The 23059-nt window shown below is 42.4% G+C and overlaps 1 protein-coding gene and 1 long non-coding RNA gene across 7 annotated transcripts; one reads left to right on the top strand and one right to left on the bottom strand.

Moving 5' to 3' along the window:
* Positions 1-1136: 1136 nt before the first annotated feature.
* Positions 1137-16891, bottom strand: CCDC51 (coiled-coil domain containing 51). Of its 6 annotated transcripts, none has more exons than XM_061618937.1 (5): positions 16701-16891; positions 13820-13913; positions 12363-12714; positions 11352-11516; positions 1137-1971 (listed from the first exon to the last, which is right to left on the bottom strand). In XM_061618937.1, exons 3-5 carry the CDS (start codon positions 12642-12644, stop codon positions 1192-1194), a joined length of 1227 nt encoding a protein of 408 aa, XP_061474921.1. In that variant the 5' UTR covers positions 12645-12714; positions 13820-13913; positions 16701-16891; the 3' UTR covers positions 1137-1191. The 6 variants fall into 6 exon arrangements, with proteins under 6 accessions (XP_061474921.1, XP_061474919.1, XP_061474924.1 ...); XM_061618935.1 differs by lacking the exon at positions 16701-16891 and adding an exon at positions 16536-16676; XM_061618940.1 differs by lacking the exon at positions 16701-16891 and adding an exon at positions 16544-16592.
* A 191-nt stretch (positions 16892-17082) lies between these two features.
* Positions 17083-20928, top strand: LOC133380834 (uncharacterized). Its single transcript, XR_009761557.1, has 4 exons — positions 17083-17337; positions 18263-18318; positions 19115-19202; positions 20738-20928. It is a non-coding gene; the product is annotated as an uncharacterized LOC133380834 (long non-coding RNA).
* The last annotated feature ends 2131 nt before the right edge of the window (positions 20929-23059 follow it).

Here is a 23059-nt window from a genome sequence, read left to right on the forward strand (position 1 = left end):
TTCTGACCAACAGCTGGTGAAGCACAGCAAGGGAGCCCTGACCAAAGCCCTTGTCAGCAGTGCACTATAAAAGCAGACTTTGAATTCAACAAGGGTTGGGCAGGTCACACGACTCCTGGCTGAGACAGGACAGGACAGGGCAAAGGGGTTTTCAGCTTGGTACATCCCTGGTGTCAACAGCACAAGTTTAGCCTGCCTTTATTATGCATCTCAGTTGCTCATTCTGACATAGGCAAAAAGTCTCCTAGACTCAACTCTATTTTCTGCAAAGACACAGAAGAAGTTAAAGTTAAAGAAGGCAGGTATAGGGAGGCCTTCCCCCGCCCCGTGAAGGTCTGGTTGACCCACGGGAAATGTCAGTTAGCGTCAGGAGCTGAGGGTGGTCAGAGTTTGCAGGATTGCATGACTCTATCTCCCCACCCCTCAAATCTCTTTCTCTCTGCCTGCCACAAAGGGAATCCAAATATTCTATTGCTGTTTGCAGTGAGGGAAGGTTGAGGGGTGGGGGTAAGGAGCCCTTTGCTCCTTGTGGGAGGAAATGGCTGAGCTACATAATGGGAGTCCTTGCGATTTAAAGCTGAGCTTGAGGACAGCTGGGAAGCCTGTAGGGCCTGGATGGCTGCAGATTGCCTAGCCCTACAGTACAGCCTAGGGCAGGACTACAGCCTAGTGTGAGTGTTCTCCTTAACGCCCTTTTAAAAGATCTTTCCTAGATGAATTAGTGTCAGAAGTATGACTCTTCACAAAGGTATTTTCTGGCACAGCTAGGAAACATGCGAAGGCAGGTTAACAGCATGTCTGCAGGGAAGATGTAAAAAAAGGCACCACACCCCTAGCAATACCCCAAGTATCCAATTACATACCTGGTGCATTTAATTTTAGAAGATACCCACATTAAAATTTCATAAGTACTCTGTAACTCACTGCAAAATCTGAATCTCTGTTAATTGGTTCTAAAGAATAAGATTCTTACTAGTTGCAGCAGCAGCTAGAACAGGTTCTCCATTATGATAATGCAATATGGAAACTACAATGCCCTGCAGAGGTGTAGATTGTATTTTTATTGCATTACGTTTGCGTGCACCTCCAGCTACCAGTACAATTTCACAATATCAAGAAAGAACCACCATCAATACTGAGGGGGAATGACATTTTATTACTCTAACAAATTATTTTTCACTGAGTTGCCAGCTAATTCCCTTTGAGCAGGATGTAGAGCATGGGGAGTGTGATGGCAAATACAGCACAAGTGAAGGCTGTGCTATAGACTGAGTTCCTCTTCATTTGCGCCTCCAGTCTCCTTTCTGTGTTGCACAGTTCCAGAACCACATTCTCTGCCTCAAAGACCTGGCTGTTCCCCTCTGCTGAAGGACTAAGCAATACTCTCCCCCCAGGTGTGGGGTGAGGTATACTCTTTACATCCTGTACCTCAGTGGCCATTTGCCTTACATTTTTTTCCAAGTTGCTAAGCTGCTCTTGCAAACTTCCAAAGAAGGAGCTTATTTGTTTAGAGTAGCTCAGCTGCTCCTTAATGGAAACTAAGAGTGGGTCTATTTTTAGTGATGCACTCATGCTGCTTTTGGCTGAAGAAGCCCCCTCCACTTCCTGTGATGTCACAGTCACAACTTGTAGGATGTTCTTCAGGTTGGCAATGAGGTCACTTAGATCCCTCTGTTGGGAGTTATAGGTGGAGGCCTGCTCCCTAATGGCTTCCTGAAGGCTTATTGGTCCCTTTTGGGCCTCAAAAACTAAGGCTTTTAATTCCTGCAGCCTAACTCGGTTGATGTAGGTAGAACCCAGGACCCCAATAATGGCCCCCAATACAGAGCCAATAATGGACCAGTTCTTTGTTTTCTCAGCTCTCGTCCGCTCTTTCTCATGGCTTTCCCTCACAGCAGCAGAGAAAAGGGAGAATGTTTCCCGCTCAGATTCCTCAGCAGTTTGATAGCTGTTTCTGTACCTCTTCTCTTCCTGCAAAAAAACCAAACAGGCCTTGTGTAAAGAACAGCATGTTAGAAGCTAGGAGAGACTGAGACGACATGTGCAACATAACCCACAGCAGGATGATGACAGGGTTGCCAGATTCTTACCATTGCCTGCTCCTATACCTTCAACACCAGCTTAAGGGTGCAAGTGAGCACTGTGGCATTGTTTTCTTCATGCCATGAAATGCTTCACCAGTTGTTTTTTTCTAATCAATCTGCTGTTAAAGCAAGAGTGGGAAACCTGTGGCCCTCCAGATGTTGTTGGAACTCCCACCTCACATCAGCCCCAGCCAGCATAGCCAGTGGTCAGGAATTATGGAAGCTGTAGTCCATCAACATTTGGAGAGCCACAGTTACCCTATCCCTACGATTAAAGGCACAAAAGCAAGCCAGCTGTTTGCTTGTTTTCTACTGAACAGTAGGCAAGCCTAGCTAAGCTGACCAAAGATCTGAAGCATGCTGATGATGTCATCAGCAAGGGACACTTATCTCAACCTTATCAAGGCAGATGCATGATGTTGGTCTATGCCAATTTTGCTGGGCACAGGAAACCTGGCATTACAAATATGATCTGCTGAATTTAAAGAACTTGACATAGAGGAGAAATGAAGACAGGCTATTGGCTATATCAGACAATACTACAGACTAACGTCAATGATCCATGTCCTAGAAACCTCACAATTGGATTACTGCAATACACTCTATTTTTAATGTCTAATGTATTTGTATGTCTATTTTGTACATCGCCCAGAGTGTCTGGATAACCAGCCAGATGGGCGACTAATAAATTCAATCAATCAATTTGGGGCTGGCCTTGAAAATGATCTGGATGCTGCAGCTAGTGCAGAATGCTTCCAGCTGGCTGTTCAGTGTGGCAAAGAAATGGGATCATGTAACACAAATCATGACAGCACTGCACTGGCTGTCTATACATTAGTGGGCCCAATTCAAGGGGCTAATACTAGCATTTAAAGTATTTAAAGTCCTGAATGTGCTTGGGCCCCAAGTATTTGCTGGAGTTCCTTCCCCATCACCAGCCAGCTGATCCTTTAAAACAGAGACACAGAACCTGTGACGTTGCAGGTGTTGGTGAACTCCAGTGCCCATCAGCCCCAGCCAGCATGGCCAATGAGCAAGGATGCAGGGAATCAGAGTCAGCTACAGGTTCCCCACACCAGCTTTAAGAGCTGTAGGGGAGGCCCTTGTGGTCCCACCAATGGGCTTTCTCCATGATGGCCCCAATTACAGAACTCCCTCCTTGTAGAACTCCATCTGTCTCCCTGCATTGGCATCTTTTCACCATACTTGCTTCTGGGCAAGTTGGGTGGTCTTTTCATTACCTCTGCTTGCTGGAATGCATAGATTTTATTTTTTAAGTGCAGTTTTTATATGGATGCATTCGTTGTTTTATTTGGGGCTGTTAAGTTTACGTCACCTTGAGCTTCTTTGGGAAATGCTGCCAGTCAGAGCAAGCAATATTGGGCTACATGGGCCAATGCTCTGGCTCAATATAAGCCAAGTCCTTACGTCACTATATTCTGGGAAGCAAATAGGGCTTTCCCCACCCTGGGTGTCAAACTCATTAGAAACTGTGGCAAAAGGGGGCACCCGGCTAGACTCAGAGCATGGAATGTTCATGCCCCACTCCATCTTAGAGGCCCTTGCCATTTGAATCAACCACTGGGTGGCTGGGTTCCTCTTTTCATCTCTGCAGAAAAGAGGCTAATAAGGCCTAGTGAATACTGGGGCTCTCAGGGAATACGGCATCTTCCCCATCCCAGTGAGTAGCAGTGTCACATATACCATTTGTACCTTGCCTCTTATCCTCAGTCCCTGAGTTCTGTTTGCACAAGCATTAACATGGCTCAGCATCACCCATTTCATACTTGAAGAGAATGTTCTCAAGATAAGGCTAAGCTAGTCTGCATTATGTTAACATGCCAGTTAAAAACATAGTTAAAAGGGGATTTTTCTTCCCTCTTACAACAAATGTTCAAAATAAAGAAATAACTGAACAAATACATAAATGAATGAATAGAACAGTGATCTCTCATAAAAAGAATGTGAGATTAAAACAGGAAAATAACCCCTGAAGAATTGGTACCGATTTCTTAGACCAGGGATGTGGAACCTTTTTGCCACTGAGGATCATCTCTGGTGGTGTGCTCAGGAGCTGCAAGCTAGTGGGCACAGCTAAGGGGAATCTCTCTCTCTCTTTCTCTCTCTCACTGTCACACACATATATCCCTGCCTGTGATGGGAAGGCATGGAGAAAGTATCACTCCTGAATGCCTTCCTCCCATCACAATGTTGCTTCCTCCAGCCTGCCAAACAGACTTGGATATTAGAATGCAACAAAGCTGTGTGAAAATCTAAAATAAATAAATAAAACAAAGCTGTATAGTTCCAAGTTGTTAAACAGATTGTGTGAACGTTGGAGAGTTTGGTCTTTATTTCCAAAGTAGATTCCCTACCTGATTTCAGGTAACAATGATCTCAAGGATGCCTCGCAAAAATTAGAGAACAAACACAGTGTCCCCACCTTAATGAAGAGAGATACAGGAAACTCACAGGAAAAAACAAGGGGCCTGGAACTAAGAAAAAGACCCAAATCTGCTGTGTACTCTAAACAGCTAGCAAGTGCCTGTTATGAAAGGCACACATGGAGGCTGCACACCATTCAGGGGCTCATTCCAACAGTACCTGGGAGAGGGGTAAGTCTTTGTCCTCGCCCCCACCCCTGCTATGTTTCAACAGTAGCTTCTTTATCTTGCCCCACAGAACTCAATGGGAGTCACCAACAAGGACACCTGTCCCTATTGGTATAGCCCCACCCCAGAGCTTGGAAAAGTTACTTTTTTGAACTACAACTCCCATCAGCCCAATCCAGTGGCCATGCTGGCTGGGGCTGATGGGAGTTGTAGTTCAAAAAAAGTAACTTTTCCAAGCTCTGCCCCACCCTGTGGTCCCACAACTTGGTCGCACAAGAAAGTGACCAAGAGAGAGTCCAGGAACCTGTTTAAAAAATAAAAAAAACATAGGTTAATAGTGAATAATGGGTACACTCACATGGGTTTTGCAACCCTGTGTTTAACCCATAATGGCAGCTTTCACTCGCAACAGCAGCAAACGCTGTTTTAAGAACCACCCTGGTTCCACCTTTATGGAATTGTTGGTGCTTTTGTACCCTCCGTTTGGAACTCATGCAGAATGCCTGTGAAAGCAGCTTCTGCACAGCTGGGGAGGAACTCCATCTGCTTGACCAGAAAGAAATGTCAACTAGACTATCAGGAGCACAACTCCCCTCTTTTCTCATGACCACTCTTCTCCCAAGGGAGTATAGCGCAACCCTGTGCTTTTTTTCTTTAATAAAACTTCAGCATGAAGCACATATAGATGGAAATGTAGGAATGATTGGAACAGCTCCACCATGAATATAAACAGCACAGAAGCAACCCAGGCTGCAGTGCTAGGCATACCAGAGATCCACGCATGCTTGCAGCTTCCTCTGTAAGTTTTCCCTGGTATCACACAGGAAACCATTTATCAAACCCAGAGCCTGGTGGTTTGCTGGCTCACAAACCTGAAGCTCAGCAGCTAAGTTACATAGGGCTGCATCCAGCTAACGTTTACTCAGAATAGACACACTGAAATTATTCAAGTCATGTCTATTAATTTCAGTAGGTCTACAGTGAGTAGGACTAACACTGGATACAACCAAGAGTGGCAAATACTGGTTCAAGCAGTTGCATTTCAGTTTGTTGGGGAAGACGGGAGAGAAATCTCAAAAGTTAGGATAAGGCTATCAGTTGCTGCTAACTCTGATGGTTATGCTCTGCCTCCACAGTATTCCAGGCAGTATGCCTCTGATTATCAGTTGCTGGAAACCTCAGGAGGAGTGAGTGCTCTTGCACTCAGGTCCTGCTTGTGGGCTTTTCATAAGCATCTGATTGGCCACAGTGAGAACAGGATGCTGGACTAGATGTGTCACTGGTCAGCAGGCTCTTCATGTGTTCTTATATATGTGGGTCTTGTACCTAAATATGTGGGGACTGCAGCTACTGTTAATAGGGACATTCATTGAGAAGCAGACCGTGATGCATGTTTACTCAGAAGCCAGACCACTTTATTCAATGGGATGTACTTCCAAATAAGTGTGCACGGGTTTGCACTCTTAAAGAGGTCAGATGTGAACACTGCAAGCAGTAAGTACCAAAGCTATTCTTGGAAGAACATTTTTCCTTTCTCATTCTGGAAACACGTCTTCACAAAGCACACCACTAAGTTTTGGAATTCACTGCCACATGATGTAGTGATGGCCACTGGCTTAAATGGCTTTAACAAGGCAAGTAAGTGCATGCTTATTAGGGAGGGGCAATAGTTTGGTGGTCTCAGATTCAGTCTCCAGGTAGGAATGGGAAAGATGCCTGCCTGAAACCCTGGAGAGCCACCTCCAGTCAGTGGACACAGTACTGAGCTTAGATGGACTCTGCTTAGGGTTGCAGCCTTAGAAGGAATTGGACAAATTCATGGTGGACAGGTTTATCAGTGGCTTTTGGCCAGGCAATTGTGAAATTGCCACTTTCAGCAGCCTCTGCTCACCAGCTGCTGGTATGGGGGCAGGCAGAGGTGACGCTTGGGAGAAGTCTGTTGCCTTCATGTTCTACTTGTGGACTTCCCAGAAGCCTCCAAATGGCCATGGGAAGAAACAGGATTCTGGACTAATGAAGCCCTTGGTCTGATCCAGCAGGCTTTATTTCAGAAAGGGACACTGCTCATCCTCTTTCAAAAGGGGAGATTAAATTTTCTTCTTGTTATGGGATGTGTGTATTTATAGTGAAAGCTGTTATGTAACTCAACCTGTATAGCAAGTCCTGGCCAGTCATCAGCTATGATGTAAAGAATAGCTCATCCTGGAATTATGTGAGCATAAAATGAAGAAAGGGAATTTTTAACAATATTGCATTCTTTAGCCCTGCTGCAAGGCATAAAGGGATGAAAAGATCTTGTTCAAACTTCCCCCCCCCGCCGCCTGCACATCAACAAAACTAAAACAAACATACTTTGGGAAGAGAAGGCATTTCAGGCCCACTGAAAACATCATTCCCAAAAAAAGAAGAGCTCTGTTCCAGAGGGACTGTGAGTTGGCAGAAGGGAAAAGCAAAAACTTAGTATTTTTAGCAATATATGTTTTAAGACAAAACAATAACAAACTTTTTAAATACACCAGAAGCAGGAAATCAGCCAGAGAGGCAGCCAGACCATTAGATGACAAAGGATTCACTAAAGCAGGGATGGGGGAACCTGTGTGCCCTCCAGATGCTGCTAAACTACAACTCTCATCATCTTTGACCATTGGTCATCCTGGCTGAGGCTGATGGGAGTGGAGTCCAACAACATTCAGAGGGCCAACATGTTCCCTCATCCCTGGGCTAAAGGAAGAGAGGGAGATTGCAGAGAATGAATTATTTGCCTCAGTCTTCACTGCACAAAATGCTGGAAAGATACCCAGGCCAGAACCACATTTTTTTAATCTATTTTTTTATGTCAAATGGGAGTGACAAGAGATGAAGTCCCAGAACAAATTGGCAAGACAAAGGTACTGCATCTGGATGGCCTCCACCCAGGAATGCTTAAAAGAACTTAAAAATGTGAAATGGCCAATTGCCTAACAAAGATATGCAACTTGTCACTAAAATTAGCTTTTTCCAGACTAGAAAATGGTCAACATAATGCACCTCTTTAAGAAGAGAAATGGGCCATAATATTAACATTGGCCTAATAGCTGCCTCAAGTAAATTAGTGCACAGTATTACTACAGTTAACATTATTAAGCATAAAAAAGAGTTTGTTCAAAGGAAAATCCTGTATTTCCAGTCTTTTTAACATTTGTTGAGTATCAATCTGCAATTTTAGGCTGCATCAACGGAAGTATAATTTCCTAATTATAATAAATAACAGTACTATTCTACTGCTTTGCTCAAAACTTCACCTGTAGAACTGTGCCCAGTTCTGGGATCCACAGTTATAGAAGTATATTGACAAACTGTAAAAAGCCAGAGAAGAACTAGATTACCTCTAAGGATTCTTCCAATTCTATGATTCTATATAGATAGGGGCAGTTTGGTAGGTGTAAGACAGAGAGAAGAAAGTAAGACAGAGAGAAGAAAGTAATTTTTCATATAATGCATCATTAACTTATGAATTTGCTATGCAAAAGATGTGATGACAGCCACTGGCTTAATGGCTATAAAAGATGATTACATCATTTCGGGAGGAGGAAGAAGTCATTGGTCATGATGGCTAAATGGAACCTCCAGATGCAGAGGCAGTAGGCTGCACTGATTACCAGCATGTCATATGTTTTACATTTCAAAAGAGATTCTGTACAGTTTGAGATTGCCCATGTACTTTGTTGTTGTTGTTATGTGCCTCCAAGTCGACTGCGACTTATGGCGATCCTATGAATCAGCAACCTCCAAGAGCATCTGTCATGAACCACCCTGTTCAGATCTTGTAAGTTCAGGTCTGTGGCTTCCTTTATGGAATCAATCCATCTTTTGTTTGGCTTTCCTCTTTTTCTACTCCCTTCTGTTTTTCCCAGCAATATTGTCTTTTCTACTGAATCATGTCTTCTCATGATGTGTCCAAAGTAGGATAACCTCAGTTTCATCATTTTAGCTTCTAGTGACAGTTCTGGGTTAATTTGTTCTAACACCCAATCATTGGTCTTTTTTTGCAGTCCATGGTGTGTGCAAAGCTCTTCTCCAGCACCACATTTCAAATGAGTTTTCTCTTGTCCGCTTTCTTCACGGTCCAACTTTCACATCCATACATAGAGATCAGGAATACCATGGTCAGAATGATCCTGACTTTGGTGTTCAGTGATACATCTTTGCATTTGAGGACCTTTTCTAGTTCTCTCACAGCTGCTCTCCCTAGTCCTAGCCTTCTTCTGATTTCTTGACTGTGGTTTCCATTTTGGTTAATGACTGTGCCGAGGTATTGATAATCGTTGACAAGTTCAATGTCCTCACTGTCAACTTCAAAGTTACATAAATCTTCTGTTGTCATTACTTTAGTCTTTTTGACGTTCATCTGTAGTCCTGCTTTTGTGCTTTCCTCTTTAACATTCATCAGCATTCGTTTCAAATCATTACTGGTTTCTGCTAGTAGTATGATATTGTCTGCATATCTTAAATTATTGATATTTCTCCCTCCAATTTTCACACCTCCTTCATCTTGGTCCAATCCTGCCCATGTACTTATTTGTTTTTAATGGAATGTATTTATATGCATGGAAAAAATAATAGAATGCTTACTAAAAACCAAAGGGATACTTTACAGTTTGAGACTGCCCATATACTTGTTTGTTTTTAAATGGAATTTATTTTCATTAATGGAAAAATAATAGAATACTTACAAATCCAAAAAGAAAAAAATACAACATTAAAAAATGAAGAAATCAAATTTAATAGTTCTTGGATATGTTACAGTAGAATATAGTTCTTCTAATCTTAAAATTCCCAGTAATGAAGTAACTTATAAATCATAACTGTATCTTCCCCCCCCCAGGAATTCTGTGGAGACAATCAAAATGAAACCGAAGTCAATGACGATGAAACAGATAAGCAATATGCTCACATACTTGCTGAACACAGGTTGCTCAAGATGTTTCTTGCAGAGGAGACCTAGCTGATGTGGACAGAGATGATGTCCCTATCAAATCTTTGCAGAGATAAAGTGGCTGAAGTATATTCAAAGAGCCAGAAGACCAACGTTTGCAACCCTGGACAAATGGATTCATTTACAAGAATCCAAAAATCAATATAAAATCCATTTAGTTTCCAATGGAATATATATTGTGATTATAAGGGGCCAGAAAGGAGCATTTTCTTGTTAAATGTTTACAATGTAATTACATTTTAAAAATCCAAAGTCTGCCTAGGGTTAACTGCTTTTTTATTTTTCACTCTCTTGCTTAATTTTTTGTAAAGTGTTTCAGTTTATTATGTATTTTCCCTAATAAGCACCTTCTCATTACAGATACAGAACTGGGTTTTCAGCAATAAGGCATTCACTGCACTCATGATTTCAAGAATGACTGCTTGACAGTTCTACTATGGTGTTATTGTGAATGTGGTAAGGCTGACCAAGATCCATGTGCAAAGAAACAAAACCCAAGTTATGCTCTAGGGATCCGTTCAAGTCTCTGCATTAAATAACTGGAGAGTTCCATCAAACCCTTACAGACACCGCTTCCATTCTGCTAGGGCTTTCCCCCCCAAAAACCAAATTAGCTACCAATGATTTTTAGCCAGAGTGGTTCATCCTTCTCTTCCCAGTGGTCTAAGCCACTCTTTCTTCTTTAGTTAGCACCAGACTGTATCTCTGGCAAGAATCTGTCTTTTTCTGCTTTGTAACGCAAGTGCCATGTATTACAGGAGTAATCCTTGCCAAAATATCCCACTATCCTGTAAACTGACTGGGCCAGTTGCCCTGGGACTGCAGGGCTGAATGAAGAGAAGCACACTCCAATTGCAACCATTGGCCAGAGGACTTAAAGGGTTGCAAGGAGGGTTACACTCCTTGCCTCCTAGGAAGAACATCACAGCAAAGGGAAAATCAGTGTGAAACATATAAACATAGGAAGCTGACTTATACTGTGGTGGATCATTGGCCGATCTAGCTTAGTATCGTCTACACTAACTGGCAGCTGCTCTCCAGGGTTTCAGGCACAGAGTTTCTCCCAGCGCTACCTGGAGATGCCAGAGATTGGACCTGGGACCTTCTGTATGCAAGGCAGATGCTCTAACCACTGAGCTATGCCCCTTCCCCTATCCACTGGCCAGGGAAGGATCAGCCACAGGGAACTTGACTTATGACTGTCCAGCCTCTGCTGAAATACTTCCAATGAAGGAAAAGCAGCTCTTGGGACACTCCTCCTAATGTTTAGCCAAAATCTGCTTCCTTGCAAATAAATAGACAAAATGAAAACATTGCCACCAGAATAAACGTATAAAATCCTAACATTAGATTTTTATCAGTCTGTTTACAGCGTTTTATTATGTTGGTGGTGGTTTACTGATCATCCAGATTCTAAGTCCTGACAAGGACAGCATCATCACAGAGGGATTTGACCAAGTGTCCGTATTTTGTTTCTTTAAAAAAAGCTCTGCAAACATCAAACTTATTGCAGCCTTTTAATGTGCTGTTTTATTCACTATTTGAGTTTTTACATTTTATTGTAAGATGCCTTGAGACGGTTCCAAAGGGAAGGGTAAAAAGTACCTTCAATAAATAAATAAAATGGGGAAGCAGAGCCCCCCCCCTTTATGCCACTCCTAAGTTCTGAGCTCCTCTTACCTGCAGTAACTTGTGCTCCAGAGTTGCCAGTTCCAGATACTGACTATCATCACGTGAAACTCTGTCTAAACGGTCCCGGATTTCCTTTAGTTTTTGCTGCTGGGCTTCCCAGGTTTCCCGAGCTTCTCGAACTATCCCACGAGCAACCATGAACCTTTTTTCAGCCTAGAATGGGATGGGTGTTCGGAAAAGAACAGTTTACCATTTACAAGTCTGACAGTGTTCACTGAAGCTGGAGTATTTGCCTTAAACAATTGTTATCCATGCAACTTAACAGAGAGGGAAGGGGTGGGGAGTCAATACATACAAGGCAGCATATGTTGGTTTATTTATTGAATTAAGACATGATTTTTATGAACACATTTTAATTCCACCTTTCCTTAAAAAGACTTCAAGTCAGCTAACAACAATACATCAAAACAACAGAATAATGCCATTAGAACACTAGCAAAATTAAGAGCAGCAACTGCTAGAACAGTAATCAAAATATACCCATCAAAGACTTTAAATCAACTACAATCAATAGAAACGGGGTGGGGAACCAGCAGCACTCCCACATGTTGCTGGATTACAACTCCCATCATCCCTGACCATTGGCCATGTTGACTAGGGCTGATGAGAGTTGGAGTTTCACAACATTTGGAAAGGCTGCTGGTTCCCTGTCTCTGAATTAAAACAATCAAATAAGAGTAAAAATGCAATTGAAACGAGAAAAGATTAAGAGCACAGGGTTAATACTGGAATGAAAACGCACCCAATAAAAGAACTAAAACCGCTTCTGGAAGAATTTAAAACTTAACTAAAGCCTTCCTTAAAAAAGGAAGATCTTTACAGTAGGAAAGGCCATTGAAGAGATAGCAAGATGGGCTATTGTAGGAAGGGAGTTCTCTCCTTAGTCCCAGCCAGATGTGTTTCAGAGGACCTCCACTGACGGTCTTAAGCATGCAAACATGGGAGAAAGCAGTCCTTCAGATCCATTTTATCCCTATGTGCCAAATATACCATCATTACCTCAGTCACGTTTCCCTGGGCCTCTCTGACTTCATTAAGTCCAACAAATTCCTCATATTTGTTCCACCAGCTTCGGGTAGCTGCAGAGATTCTCTGAATGGAGTTTCTTCCAAAAACTTTCCCAGTATCTGATAAGCGATAAAGAGCATTTGTAGCCACTTCCATGGCTGTGTTGGCTTCAGGCCTCTTGGAGGCAGGAGAACAGTATGCCCTCCCTATACGTAAGCGCAGTTTGTGACTCTTCAGAACTAACAAACGGTGGTGTTGCATATTGTGGCACATGGACAGCAACAAACTCCTAGACGACACTTCATGAAACCTGAACGAAGACTCCTGCCACTGTGGAAAATATCTGCAAGAGGACAGGTGCAAAGGCAAAAATATCATCATACATTCAAAGACATAAACAAACCTTTTAAAACAATGTCCCTTCAATGCAGAATGCACATTTAGGTAAGTATTGAAATTAACTTTGCAACATTTAATTGTCACTTTCAGGTGACAAATGGAAAAAGAGTATATAGGATTACAAGGGTCAACAGCATGCTTTGAAGGTGCCAAAGCAAAAACAGCCTTGCAAAAAATATATATTATTGTCCAAAAGATCAACTAAAGCAGGAATGAGGAACCTGCAGCTCTCTAGGCATCTTAGATGACACAGATTATCTAGATCCATTTCAGCTGCACTTCCAGTCTCTCAGTGATTCTTGATACCATTGACCATGAGATCTTTCAGGATCGGCAGTCAGAAATGAGGCCTGGGGTGGGCACATTGTGCTTCTGTGGTTCCATTTCTATCTGGCTGGCTTGAGGCATTTATTGGGACTCCATAGGCCCCAACCAGCACAGCCAATGATCAGGGATGATCAGAGTTGTAGTCCAACAACATCTGGAGGGACACAAGTTCCCCACCCCTGCCCTAAAGAGTACAACTCCAATTCTTAGTCGAATCTAGACATATTATGGGAGAGATGATGGAGAGGCTTAAGAGCCTTCTGGCAACAGCCTACACAAATGTTTCTGCAAAGGATGAGGACAATGGTCTGCCTAAATGTTTGTCTTATCACAGTCAAACCCTGATCCAGAAGCTGAATGCCTTTTATTCTCTGGGCCACACTATTCCCAACTAGGGGCACAATCCAACTCATCTTTCCACCAGGCTGGCGGAAACCAGATGCTGCAGGGCCTTGGCTGCGCTGGGAGGCTGCCAATGCCACCGAGCTCCGCCTTGAGCCTGCCAGCACCGCCAGGAGTCTACCAGGGATGGCCAGGAGTCCACCAGGGATGGCCAGCCTGGCAGACAGAGGGCCGGTGGAAGCCCTGAAAATGGGGCATTCCAGGAGCGTGGCAGGGGCAGAGATCCTCCTTGCATTCATAGCCCTTCCCTGGAAACTCCACTGGCCAAAAGACCAGCACAGTAAAAAAAATTGTAATGGGCATCTATGGGGAGCACTTACTCCCCAGGAGGCTGATTTGTAGGAGCTGGCTTCTTTCTTCCCACTCGTGCATGCAGCTTCTGATGGAGCTGGTGCTCAGCCAGGCTAGTAGCTCCTGGAAAGGAAGTGGATGACACAGAACTTTCCACTGGCTCCTCCTCTGCTAGTCCCCCCTCCGCCAGCTTCCCACAATTTGTTTTTGTTTTTTTTTTCAATAATTTTTATTCAGATTTTCATAAAACATACAAGACAAAATCATAAAACATTCAAAGACAAAAAACAAAATCAAAAATAGTTAAACAAAAAGAAAAAAAGAAAAGAAGAAAAAAAAAAAAATAAAGAGTAAAATATTGACTTCCCATTTGTCAAAGATCAAATCAGTTATAAGTCTATAATATATAGCAATCCTGTCTCTTAAGTCATATTATAAAATCACTTTCCTCCAGTAGTTATCTTACTTAATCATCAAATCTCATAAACATTACTTTATTCTTTCCACAAAAAGTCAAAGAGAGGTTTCAATTCTTTAAGAAATATATCTATCAATTTTTTTTTCCAGATAAGCATATCGATTAATCCATCTCATTACTAATTATAATAATCTTATTGTCATAACCCTAGTCAAAATAAACATTTCAATTAATCCATCACATCAGAATCTGTTAGGTTCAATAATTTCAGTAGCCATTGTTCTATTATCTCTATTAGTTCCATTTTCCATCTTCCATCTTCAGTAGTCTTGTTAAGTCCAGTAATTTCAATATCCAATCTTCCATTATCAGTATTCCATAATAATCTTGCTGTCAAAGCCATAGTCATATAATAAGAGTCTGATGGGAATTACCTCTATCCCAAATATTTTCTTGCCATCCATTCTGAATAAGTTGCTGAAATACTGCTGTAAAATCATATCTCTGTTCCCACAATTTGGATTGCTCCACCTGCCTAAGGAACCTTTTTATTTAAATAACAAAATTAATTCTATGGTGTTACCAGCTGCCTAACAGACTGAGACTATCAGAAACTCAACAAAAGTAGATTTTTCCTGTTAGGGAAACACAGTAGGGGGTGAGGGGACAAAGACAGAAGAATCAGACCTGTTGAAGACCCTTGTCCTTTTTGACTTACAACATGTTGCACAGCAGGATGACTGCCTGGGTCCAGGTGATTTAATGCCTCTTTGGGAGAAGTGAACACCTAGAAAGGGGTGGTTGTGAAGCCACTACATAAACCCTCTTTGGACCCTGAAAAAAGTTCAAACTATCAACTAATTGCTAATCTTCCGTGTGGGAGCAAGGGACTTGAACGGGTGATGGCAATTCAACAGTCTTAAATGACATGGATTATCTAGATCCATTTCAACTGAGCTCCAGTCTCTCAGTAGCTCTCAATACCCTTGACCATGACATCCTATAGGATCGACAGTCAAAAATGATCAATATGCAGATGATACCCAGCTCTACCCTAACCTGCTCATCACTCAACTGAGGCAACAGAAGTTCTGCCCAAGTGTATGAGGTCATTAATGGATGGGAGCTAGCAACTGAAGCTCAATCTAGGTAAAATGAAGGTAGCGCTGGTAGGGGTTCATCTGATCTGGGAGATGGTATTCAACTTATTCTGGATGGAGTCACGGTTCCCTTTAACAACCATGTTAGCAGCTTGGGTTTGCTGCTGGGTGTCTACAGTAAGGGCCAGATCTGTGGTGCAAAACTCCATTCAGTAGTTTAGGCTGGTGCACCAGCTGTGGCCCCTTCCTCGATAGAGGCCACCTGGGCACCAAAATCCATACTCTGGTAATAGCCAATGCAATGTTATACGTGACTGCCTTTGAAGACTCAGAAAATTCAGTTGGTCCAAATACAACAGAATATATTGGGTTGGAATATATTGCACCAGTTTTAGAACAGCCAAATTTCCAGCTTGTTTCTGGGCACAGTTCAAAGTGCTGCTTTTAACTTATGCAACCATATATACAGTTCCCTGCTCCTATGTGAACCTGCTTATTTGTTATGTTTACCATAGACCTTTTTCTGGGTGTCCTTTGCTGTCGAGAGATCAGGTAGGTGGTGACTGGGAAGCAGGTCTTTTCTGTAGTGACAACCTGGCTCTGAAATATTCTCTCTAGCCATTTGCTTAGGACCATTATTTTTAAGTAGCTTTAAACATACAGGATTGCTTGGCTTTATTACTTCCACTGTTAGTCATTTTTGCTGGGAGATGTTTAAGTGCTAACGATCTTAGCATTATTTTAATTATTGTTGTTTTAACATTATTGTAAGCCATCTTGGCTGGCTTACCTGCTCTTATTATTATTGCACACATTTGGGTGGGGTGTTGTTTAAATGTTATTTTTATTATTTGCAATTTTAATATTGCTGTAAGCTATGTTGAAAAGGTGTTACTTAAAGAGCCCTGCTGGATCCGTCTAGTCCAGCATCCTGTTCTCACAGTGGCCAGATGCCCGTGGCAAGCTCACAACCAGGACCTGAGTGCAAGACGACCTCTTCCCTCCTGCGGGTACCGGCAACTGTAGGTGGAATATAACTGCTTTAAGCAAACAAACCATTAAAAAAAAAGCGGCAATCCTATTCCCACTTTTTAGCAATCGGGGGACTTTCGGACGGTCATGGATCCTTAGCACATTCTAAACCAGCGCTGCATCCCAGCAGCTAACTGCGCTGTTGCATCCACTGCTCTGCTTCCCCCTTTTCTTGGTTGTGCTGCTCCCACTCACCCACCCACCGCTCCTCGGTGTCCCCTTCCATTCCGGCCCCACTTTCGCTGTATGGCAGTGAAGCGGAATCCCACTCCCACTCCCACTTCTTTCTCCAGCTCCTACTGACAGTCAACTATAGGACTGGTTTGCAAACGCCAGGCAAAGAGAAGCTGAAAAACATACCGAAGTCCGGGCGGATGTTATGTATGGGTCGGTGTATATAGACATAGATGACCTGAGTCTATAAAGATAGAGAGAACATTAGAGTGGTACACAGCCTGAACCTCGAGTACATAAATAAATAAATCGAAAGTAGAAATTGGCCATGATTCGCTATCAGAATTGTGCCGCTCTAACCCTTGGTATCTCTGTGGTGAAAATGCTTAGGAGTGAAAAGTCAGCGATTGGATAGTATGTGACCCTGATAGAGATAGAAACTTAATAGAGGTGTACTTTATTGGGCATTTCCTCTCTACAATTGATCTCTGAACTCCCAATGCAAACCATACACGTTGCCCACCACAGACTTATCAAGGGCTAGAGCGACGGCACTCTGCATCCACACTGACTCACGGTCGATGGCGGCTTTACCGGAAGCATCGTGAAGCGCCGCTCGAAAACTTCCCCCTCAATTTGTATAGTCACCCTAGCCTAGTCCTTTCTCACTTCCTTTCGATAGCTGCGTTGGTTCAGGACCGGGCGGAAGTGATTATCTGCAATATCTTGTGGGTTGTCTGAGGCGCTACTCCTACTTTCCTTTCTTCTCTGGCTTCAGGGCCTTGCAAGTGAGCAAGCTGTAGCATCATGTCGAGCCGAGATGGTAATGAATCTCGTGAATGGGCTATAATGGCGGGAAGGGTGCGTGTGATTTATTGGTGGTCTCTCTAGTCCAGGAACAGGCAACGTGGTGCCCTCCAGTCATTGTTGTATTCCAACAACATCTGGAGAGCATCACGTTGGCTACCCCTGCCTCTGGCCACATCCGTGCCATACATTTAAAGCACTCTTATACTGCTTTATGAACTGTAGTTTGTTCAGGGTGTTGAGGGTTGTTAGGAGGCCCCCTATTCCCCTCATAGAGGGGTTTAACAATCAATCCCTCTTCTCGGAACCCTGGAAACTAGCTCTGTGAGGGGAATGGGGGTTTGCCTTTTATAGGCTGCCTTTTAAGACTTAACCCACTCAAGGAAGCTTACACACCATAAATACCCAGTTTTTAAAATAGCATCAGTATTAATACTAATTTAAAAGTATGTTGTTGTTATTATGTGCCTTCAAGTAGATTACACCTTATGGCGACCCTATGAATCAGTGACCTCTGATAGCATTGGTCATGAACAACCTTGTAAGTTCAGGTCTGCGGCTTCCTTTATGGAATCAATCCATCTCTTGTTTGACCTTCCTCTCTTTCTACGCCCTTCTGTTTTTCCCAACACAGGCCTGTTAAAACAAATACAAAATATGAAATTCTTGCAGATGTGGAAAAAGCTATCCATCTTAAGACCTTTTTTTAGGAGAAAGTGCCTGCAACAAATGGGTTCTTTACACATGCTTAAAAGCAATGTTAGTTACATTTTGTATATATACCTGCAACTCATACAGTATATAATGCATCTGATAAAGCAGACTGTAATCCAAGAAAGTTTATGCCATAATAAATTTGTTCATTTTTAAGGTGCCATAAGACTGCTGTTTTAATCTCTTACCATTGCCTCACAGTCTGTCACCTTTCCCTTTCATCACAGGTGGTAAGAAGAAACCCTTGAAGCAGCCCAAGAAGCAATCAAAGGAAATGGATGAGGTGAGAATGAACAAGGTGGTGTACAGTGAAGGGAGGATTTGGTGGATAAACTGCCTGATTTGGGAAGACAGTGTGCAGAGCTGTCAGGGAGGCAGCAACTTAGCATTAGTATTGTGGGCTCCACATAATGGTGTCTAATAGACCCTCTCAGGTGTTGAGATCAGCAGAGGGAGCTCTTTTGGTAGTTCCACCACCCTCGGAATGTCGGCGGAGGGCTGGGAGAGGGCATTCTCTGTGCCAGCCCCTAAACTGTGTAACTCCCTCCCCACTGAGGTGCATCTGGCAACTTCATTGTACAACTTTTGGTGAACACTGATGATGCACCTTTTTACCTTGGCCTTCAACACCTGAGATGTATATTTTTAGGACCCACCCCATTTTCTGTGAGGTTGGTTTTAATAAATTATATTATTATTAATGAGACCCAGTGTGGTGTAGTGGTTCGAGTGTAGGACTATGACCTGGAGGACCAGGGTTCAAATCCCCACACAGCCATGAAGCTCACTGGGTGACCTTGGGCCAGTCACTGCCCCTCAGCCTCAGAGGAAGGCAATGGTAAAACACCTGTGAATACCGCTCATCATGAAAACCCTATTCATAGGGTCACCATAAGTTGGAATCGACTTGAAGGCAGTCCATTTCCATTTTTTTAATTAATAATAGCTGCTTTTTTTAGTGACTTACCTTTAAAACAAGAAGAAGATGGAGTTTACTTTGACATAATTTGGTTATCAATGTGTATTTGTAATTCCAGTTTGTTGCTATTTAACACTGTTGCTAATAAATGCCCCAATAGGAAGATGTAGCTTTTAAGCAAAAACAAAAGGAGGAGCAGAAGAAACTGGACGAGATGAAAGCAAAAGCTGCTGGCAAAGGCCCACTAAGTAAGTGGTTTTCTCTAAAGCCACATGCCAATGAAGAATTATTTTTAGCATTCTGACTGCAGTACAGACATAAACACTGGGGGGAGCTCAAGGTTAGGGAAAGAGGGGGAGTTGTGCTGAATCTAACAGTGTTGTTCACTGATTTTAGAAACTTGTGCTTAAAATTGCCAGTGACCCTGCACCAGTTTCTTAGTGAATCTCTCTCCCTGCCCCCAACCTCAAAGCTCCTGAAGGTGCTGATAACAGTAAATAATAGAATGTGCAGTTCGGCCTATACTCTGTTAACAATGTACTTTTTGTGGCAGCATTTACACACAGAGACATGGCCTATGTACATATACAATGTCCCTTCTTGTGATTGATATTTTGTAGCAGGCTGGTGCTGAATAAATGTGTGTATTTATTGTAGACTGCCTCCTGAAACCCAGTTTCTGATCCCTCCCTTTGTACTGATTACTGTTCTCTTTGCTATAACTGTGTTACTCCCATCCCTTGCACCAGGTGTGCGAAACCTTTGGCCCTCCAGATGTTACTGAACTATAACTCCCATCATTCCTGGCCATTGGTCATGCTTGTTGGAGCTGATGGGAGTTGTAGTTCAGCAACATCTGGAAGGCCAAAGGCTCCACACACCTGCCTTGCACAATCTGTTTTGGGAGACAGACTCTTGCCTTTTAAGGTTTTCTTCTTCTTTTTAAAGGTAAAATAGGCATTCCAAGCAGCTAGCTGCTGCCATGTGTGTGGAAAATGGGGCCACCTATCTTTTTTCCATACAATATTCCTGGGAGGGATGGCACTCTCCCAGGGACATTTGCAACTCCTTTTTAAACATGGCCACAATGGCAGCACATTTGGAAGCTGTTGGGAGTGGCTACTTTCATTTCTTGAACCATTTTGTAACAATGTAATAATGTATTTAAATGTGAGTTTTAGTACAGATTTTAATTTTTTTTTGTAAGTTGAAACATAAATGGGATGAAATGGACATAGGAAATAGCACATGCAAAAATGACATGGACTAAAATACATTGATCCATTCATAGCTAACCTTATAAAGATGAAAGGTGACAGAAGCCTTTGCATCATTCCAGGAAGCCCAAAGAACTCTGGGACTTGTATGTCTGTGAGAACAGGAGTCTCCTAACAGCTCTGAGCAGCCTTCACAAACTACACTTCCCAGAATTCCTTGGGGGAAGCCATGAGTATTTAAAGTGGAATAATAGTGGTATGGTGTGAATGCGGTCCTGGCTAAGTAGATACGGCTGCAATTAAATGTAAATGAGACAAGTGTCCTGCAGCGGTCCCAAAACTTACTCTGGGAGTTAATGCATACTGGATCGCTACCTGATTCTTCAGAATTTAGAGTCTTATGACTGTTTCCTTCCATGTATAAACACCGGGTGAGGGGAAAAAGCATGATATCCGATATGTCCTTTAGTAAGTCCAGGCTGAGAGACGGAATGTTAGTTTTTGCTGCACTACATATTAGTTTTGTTCCTTGCCCAAGGCTGATTGTAATGTCTTTCCTTTTGCAGCTGGAGGTGGAATTAAGAAATCTGGTAAGAAGTAGCAGATTTGATTAGCATCCGTGACAAGAGAAGTATTTTACTCCCATTGGATGTTTGGCAGTAGGATGGATTTCCAGGCTGATGTTGTGGGAAACATTAACATGAGCACCTTTGTACATTTTGTTCAGACAAAATAAATTGCTTTTTTTTTTAATGTTTGCACAGCCTCTACACCTGTATCTTTTGGTTTCTGAAATTACCAAGAAGATGTCAGAGGTTATACCTGGAGTTAGTTCAGAGCCACGGTGTCTCAGAATTCAGCAGTTCTCTGAACATTGGATGGCTTTAAAAGGGGATTAGACAAATTCGTGGAGGATAAGGTTGTCGATGGCTACTAGCCATGATGGCTATTCTCGGATTCCATGGTTGGCGGCAGCATTCTTCTGAATGCTAGTTGCTGGAAACTGCAGGAAGGGAAAGTGCTTTTGTGCTCAGGTCATATTTGTTAAATAAATAATTCCTCATGTAGAAACTTTGAGCATGAGAGGGGGGCACCCAGGGCACTAACACTGGGCACTTGGCAAAAAAAAAAGTCTCACTTTGAGCAAAGTTTGCTCCCCCCAGCACAGGGGAGGAAGCACTGCTAACTCTTCTCCCTCAAACTTTACTCCCAAACAGGAAACCAGCTGTAGCCCCCTACCGCTGGCCAAAAAGATATATCACCAAACTGTTCTGCCAAAGGGAAGAGGTTCTTTAGGATTTGAATGAGGCACACCAGGTTGATTCCTTTTCCAGATTTTATTTAGAGGAAGAAGCAAGACATTAACAGCAGAGAGAAAATGAAAAGGAAGAGGCAGGTACAATAGAACTTACATTCCTTGACTTACTGAGAACCCCACTGCAGTAACAGCCATGCTCAAATTTCCAGAAATTTTGAAGCCATTGGGGTGGGGAACATTTCCCCCCCCCCCCAGAAAAAAAATGATTTTTAAAAAAAAAAAATTGAAAAAAATGCAATATTAGCACTTTTTACAGATTGAAAGTCACTTTGTTACTTCAGGAACATCAAATGTAATTATGTACAAGTTGGTTTGGCATAAAAGTATCACATTTGGTATATTAAAAGCACATTTTATTCAAACAATTATTACAAATTGAATACTTTTTTAAATTTTTACTTTTTTTTGTAACAAATGGATCTACAAGATCCTGAACTGTAAGGAACACCTGAACTGTAAGGAACCCGTTTTGTTTTGCCAGTTTATGAATTACAGGCAAAAAACAATTTAAAAAACCACAGAAGAAACCATCAACATTAATAACAAAGAAAAATTTTTATGTCTCCGCTAGTCCTCCACAGTGTCAAGCAGACATAAAGCATCCATTCCCATAAAAAGAACTGAGAAAAAGGAGGGGACCAAGTTTCAATGAAACATTTTTATTCATCATGGTAAAATAAAACATTCCATAATCCATTTTTCTTCATTTTTTTCAATTTTTTGGAAAAAAAACAAAAAAGGCTTAGGAAAAAAAAATTTCCTGAATTTTTCTGGTTTTTTCCCAGGCCTTCACATCTCTCCACAGAGAAGTTCAAATGACATCTCCCCTGGGGCTTTTTATACTGTTTGTCCACCATTGGTTTAAGTGCCCTCAGGCCAGCCTAGGCTTTGGTTTAGGGCTGGAATGGGGGAAGGAAAACACGGTTCTTGTGCCTTCAACAGTTGTATGGCAGGCAGAAATTCAACAAATCAAGCCTTTTCTAGTATGGAAATGCAAATAGGAAAAGCTTCACCATGGCTACTTTCTAATTTCATGTTATGCCACACACCCATGGCAGTCATTTTGTGTTATGGCATACCCTTGTGGCAGCCATTTTGTAACTGGTGCCCTCAGTACTCTCAAAATTTGAAATGTGTGGTCTGGTCCATAAAGGTTCACGATCTGTGTCATAGCAGATGCAACTGGCCCACTTCCCTGTTCTTCTGTTCCCAGACAGGCAAAGGCAGGAGGCTTATCAAATCCCTGGAAGCATTTCAACATAGCTGGGGGACTGCAAATTGTGCAGGCCTGGTTTAACTTAATACTAAGAGTTCTGCAGAAACCAACTATCCATATATTTAATTCCCTTCTTATATCAAAAGTATAAAATAGGTTTCAAGGTGTCTCCACCCTTATCTTCTCTAAACTGATCACATTTGAAGCTGGTGCCAAGGAGTACAGCATATAAACTGGATTGTATCCCAACTGCTTGTTTGCTTATTTTTGTATTTTTTGTGGTATTTGTAATCTCCCCTTCACATGAAGGTCCCAGGGCAGGAGTTCATATACATGAACACCATAATTAACAAT

Source organism: Rhineura floridana, chromosome 3 (assembly GCF_030035675.1).
Source record: "Rhineura floridana isolate rRhiFlo1 chromosome 3, rRhiFlo1.hap2, whole genome shotgun sequence".
Taxonomy (NCBI): domain Eukaryota; kingdom Metazoa; phylum Chordata; class Lepidosauria; order Squamata; family Rhineuridae; genus Rhineura; species Rhineura floridana.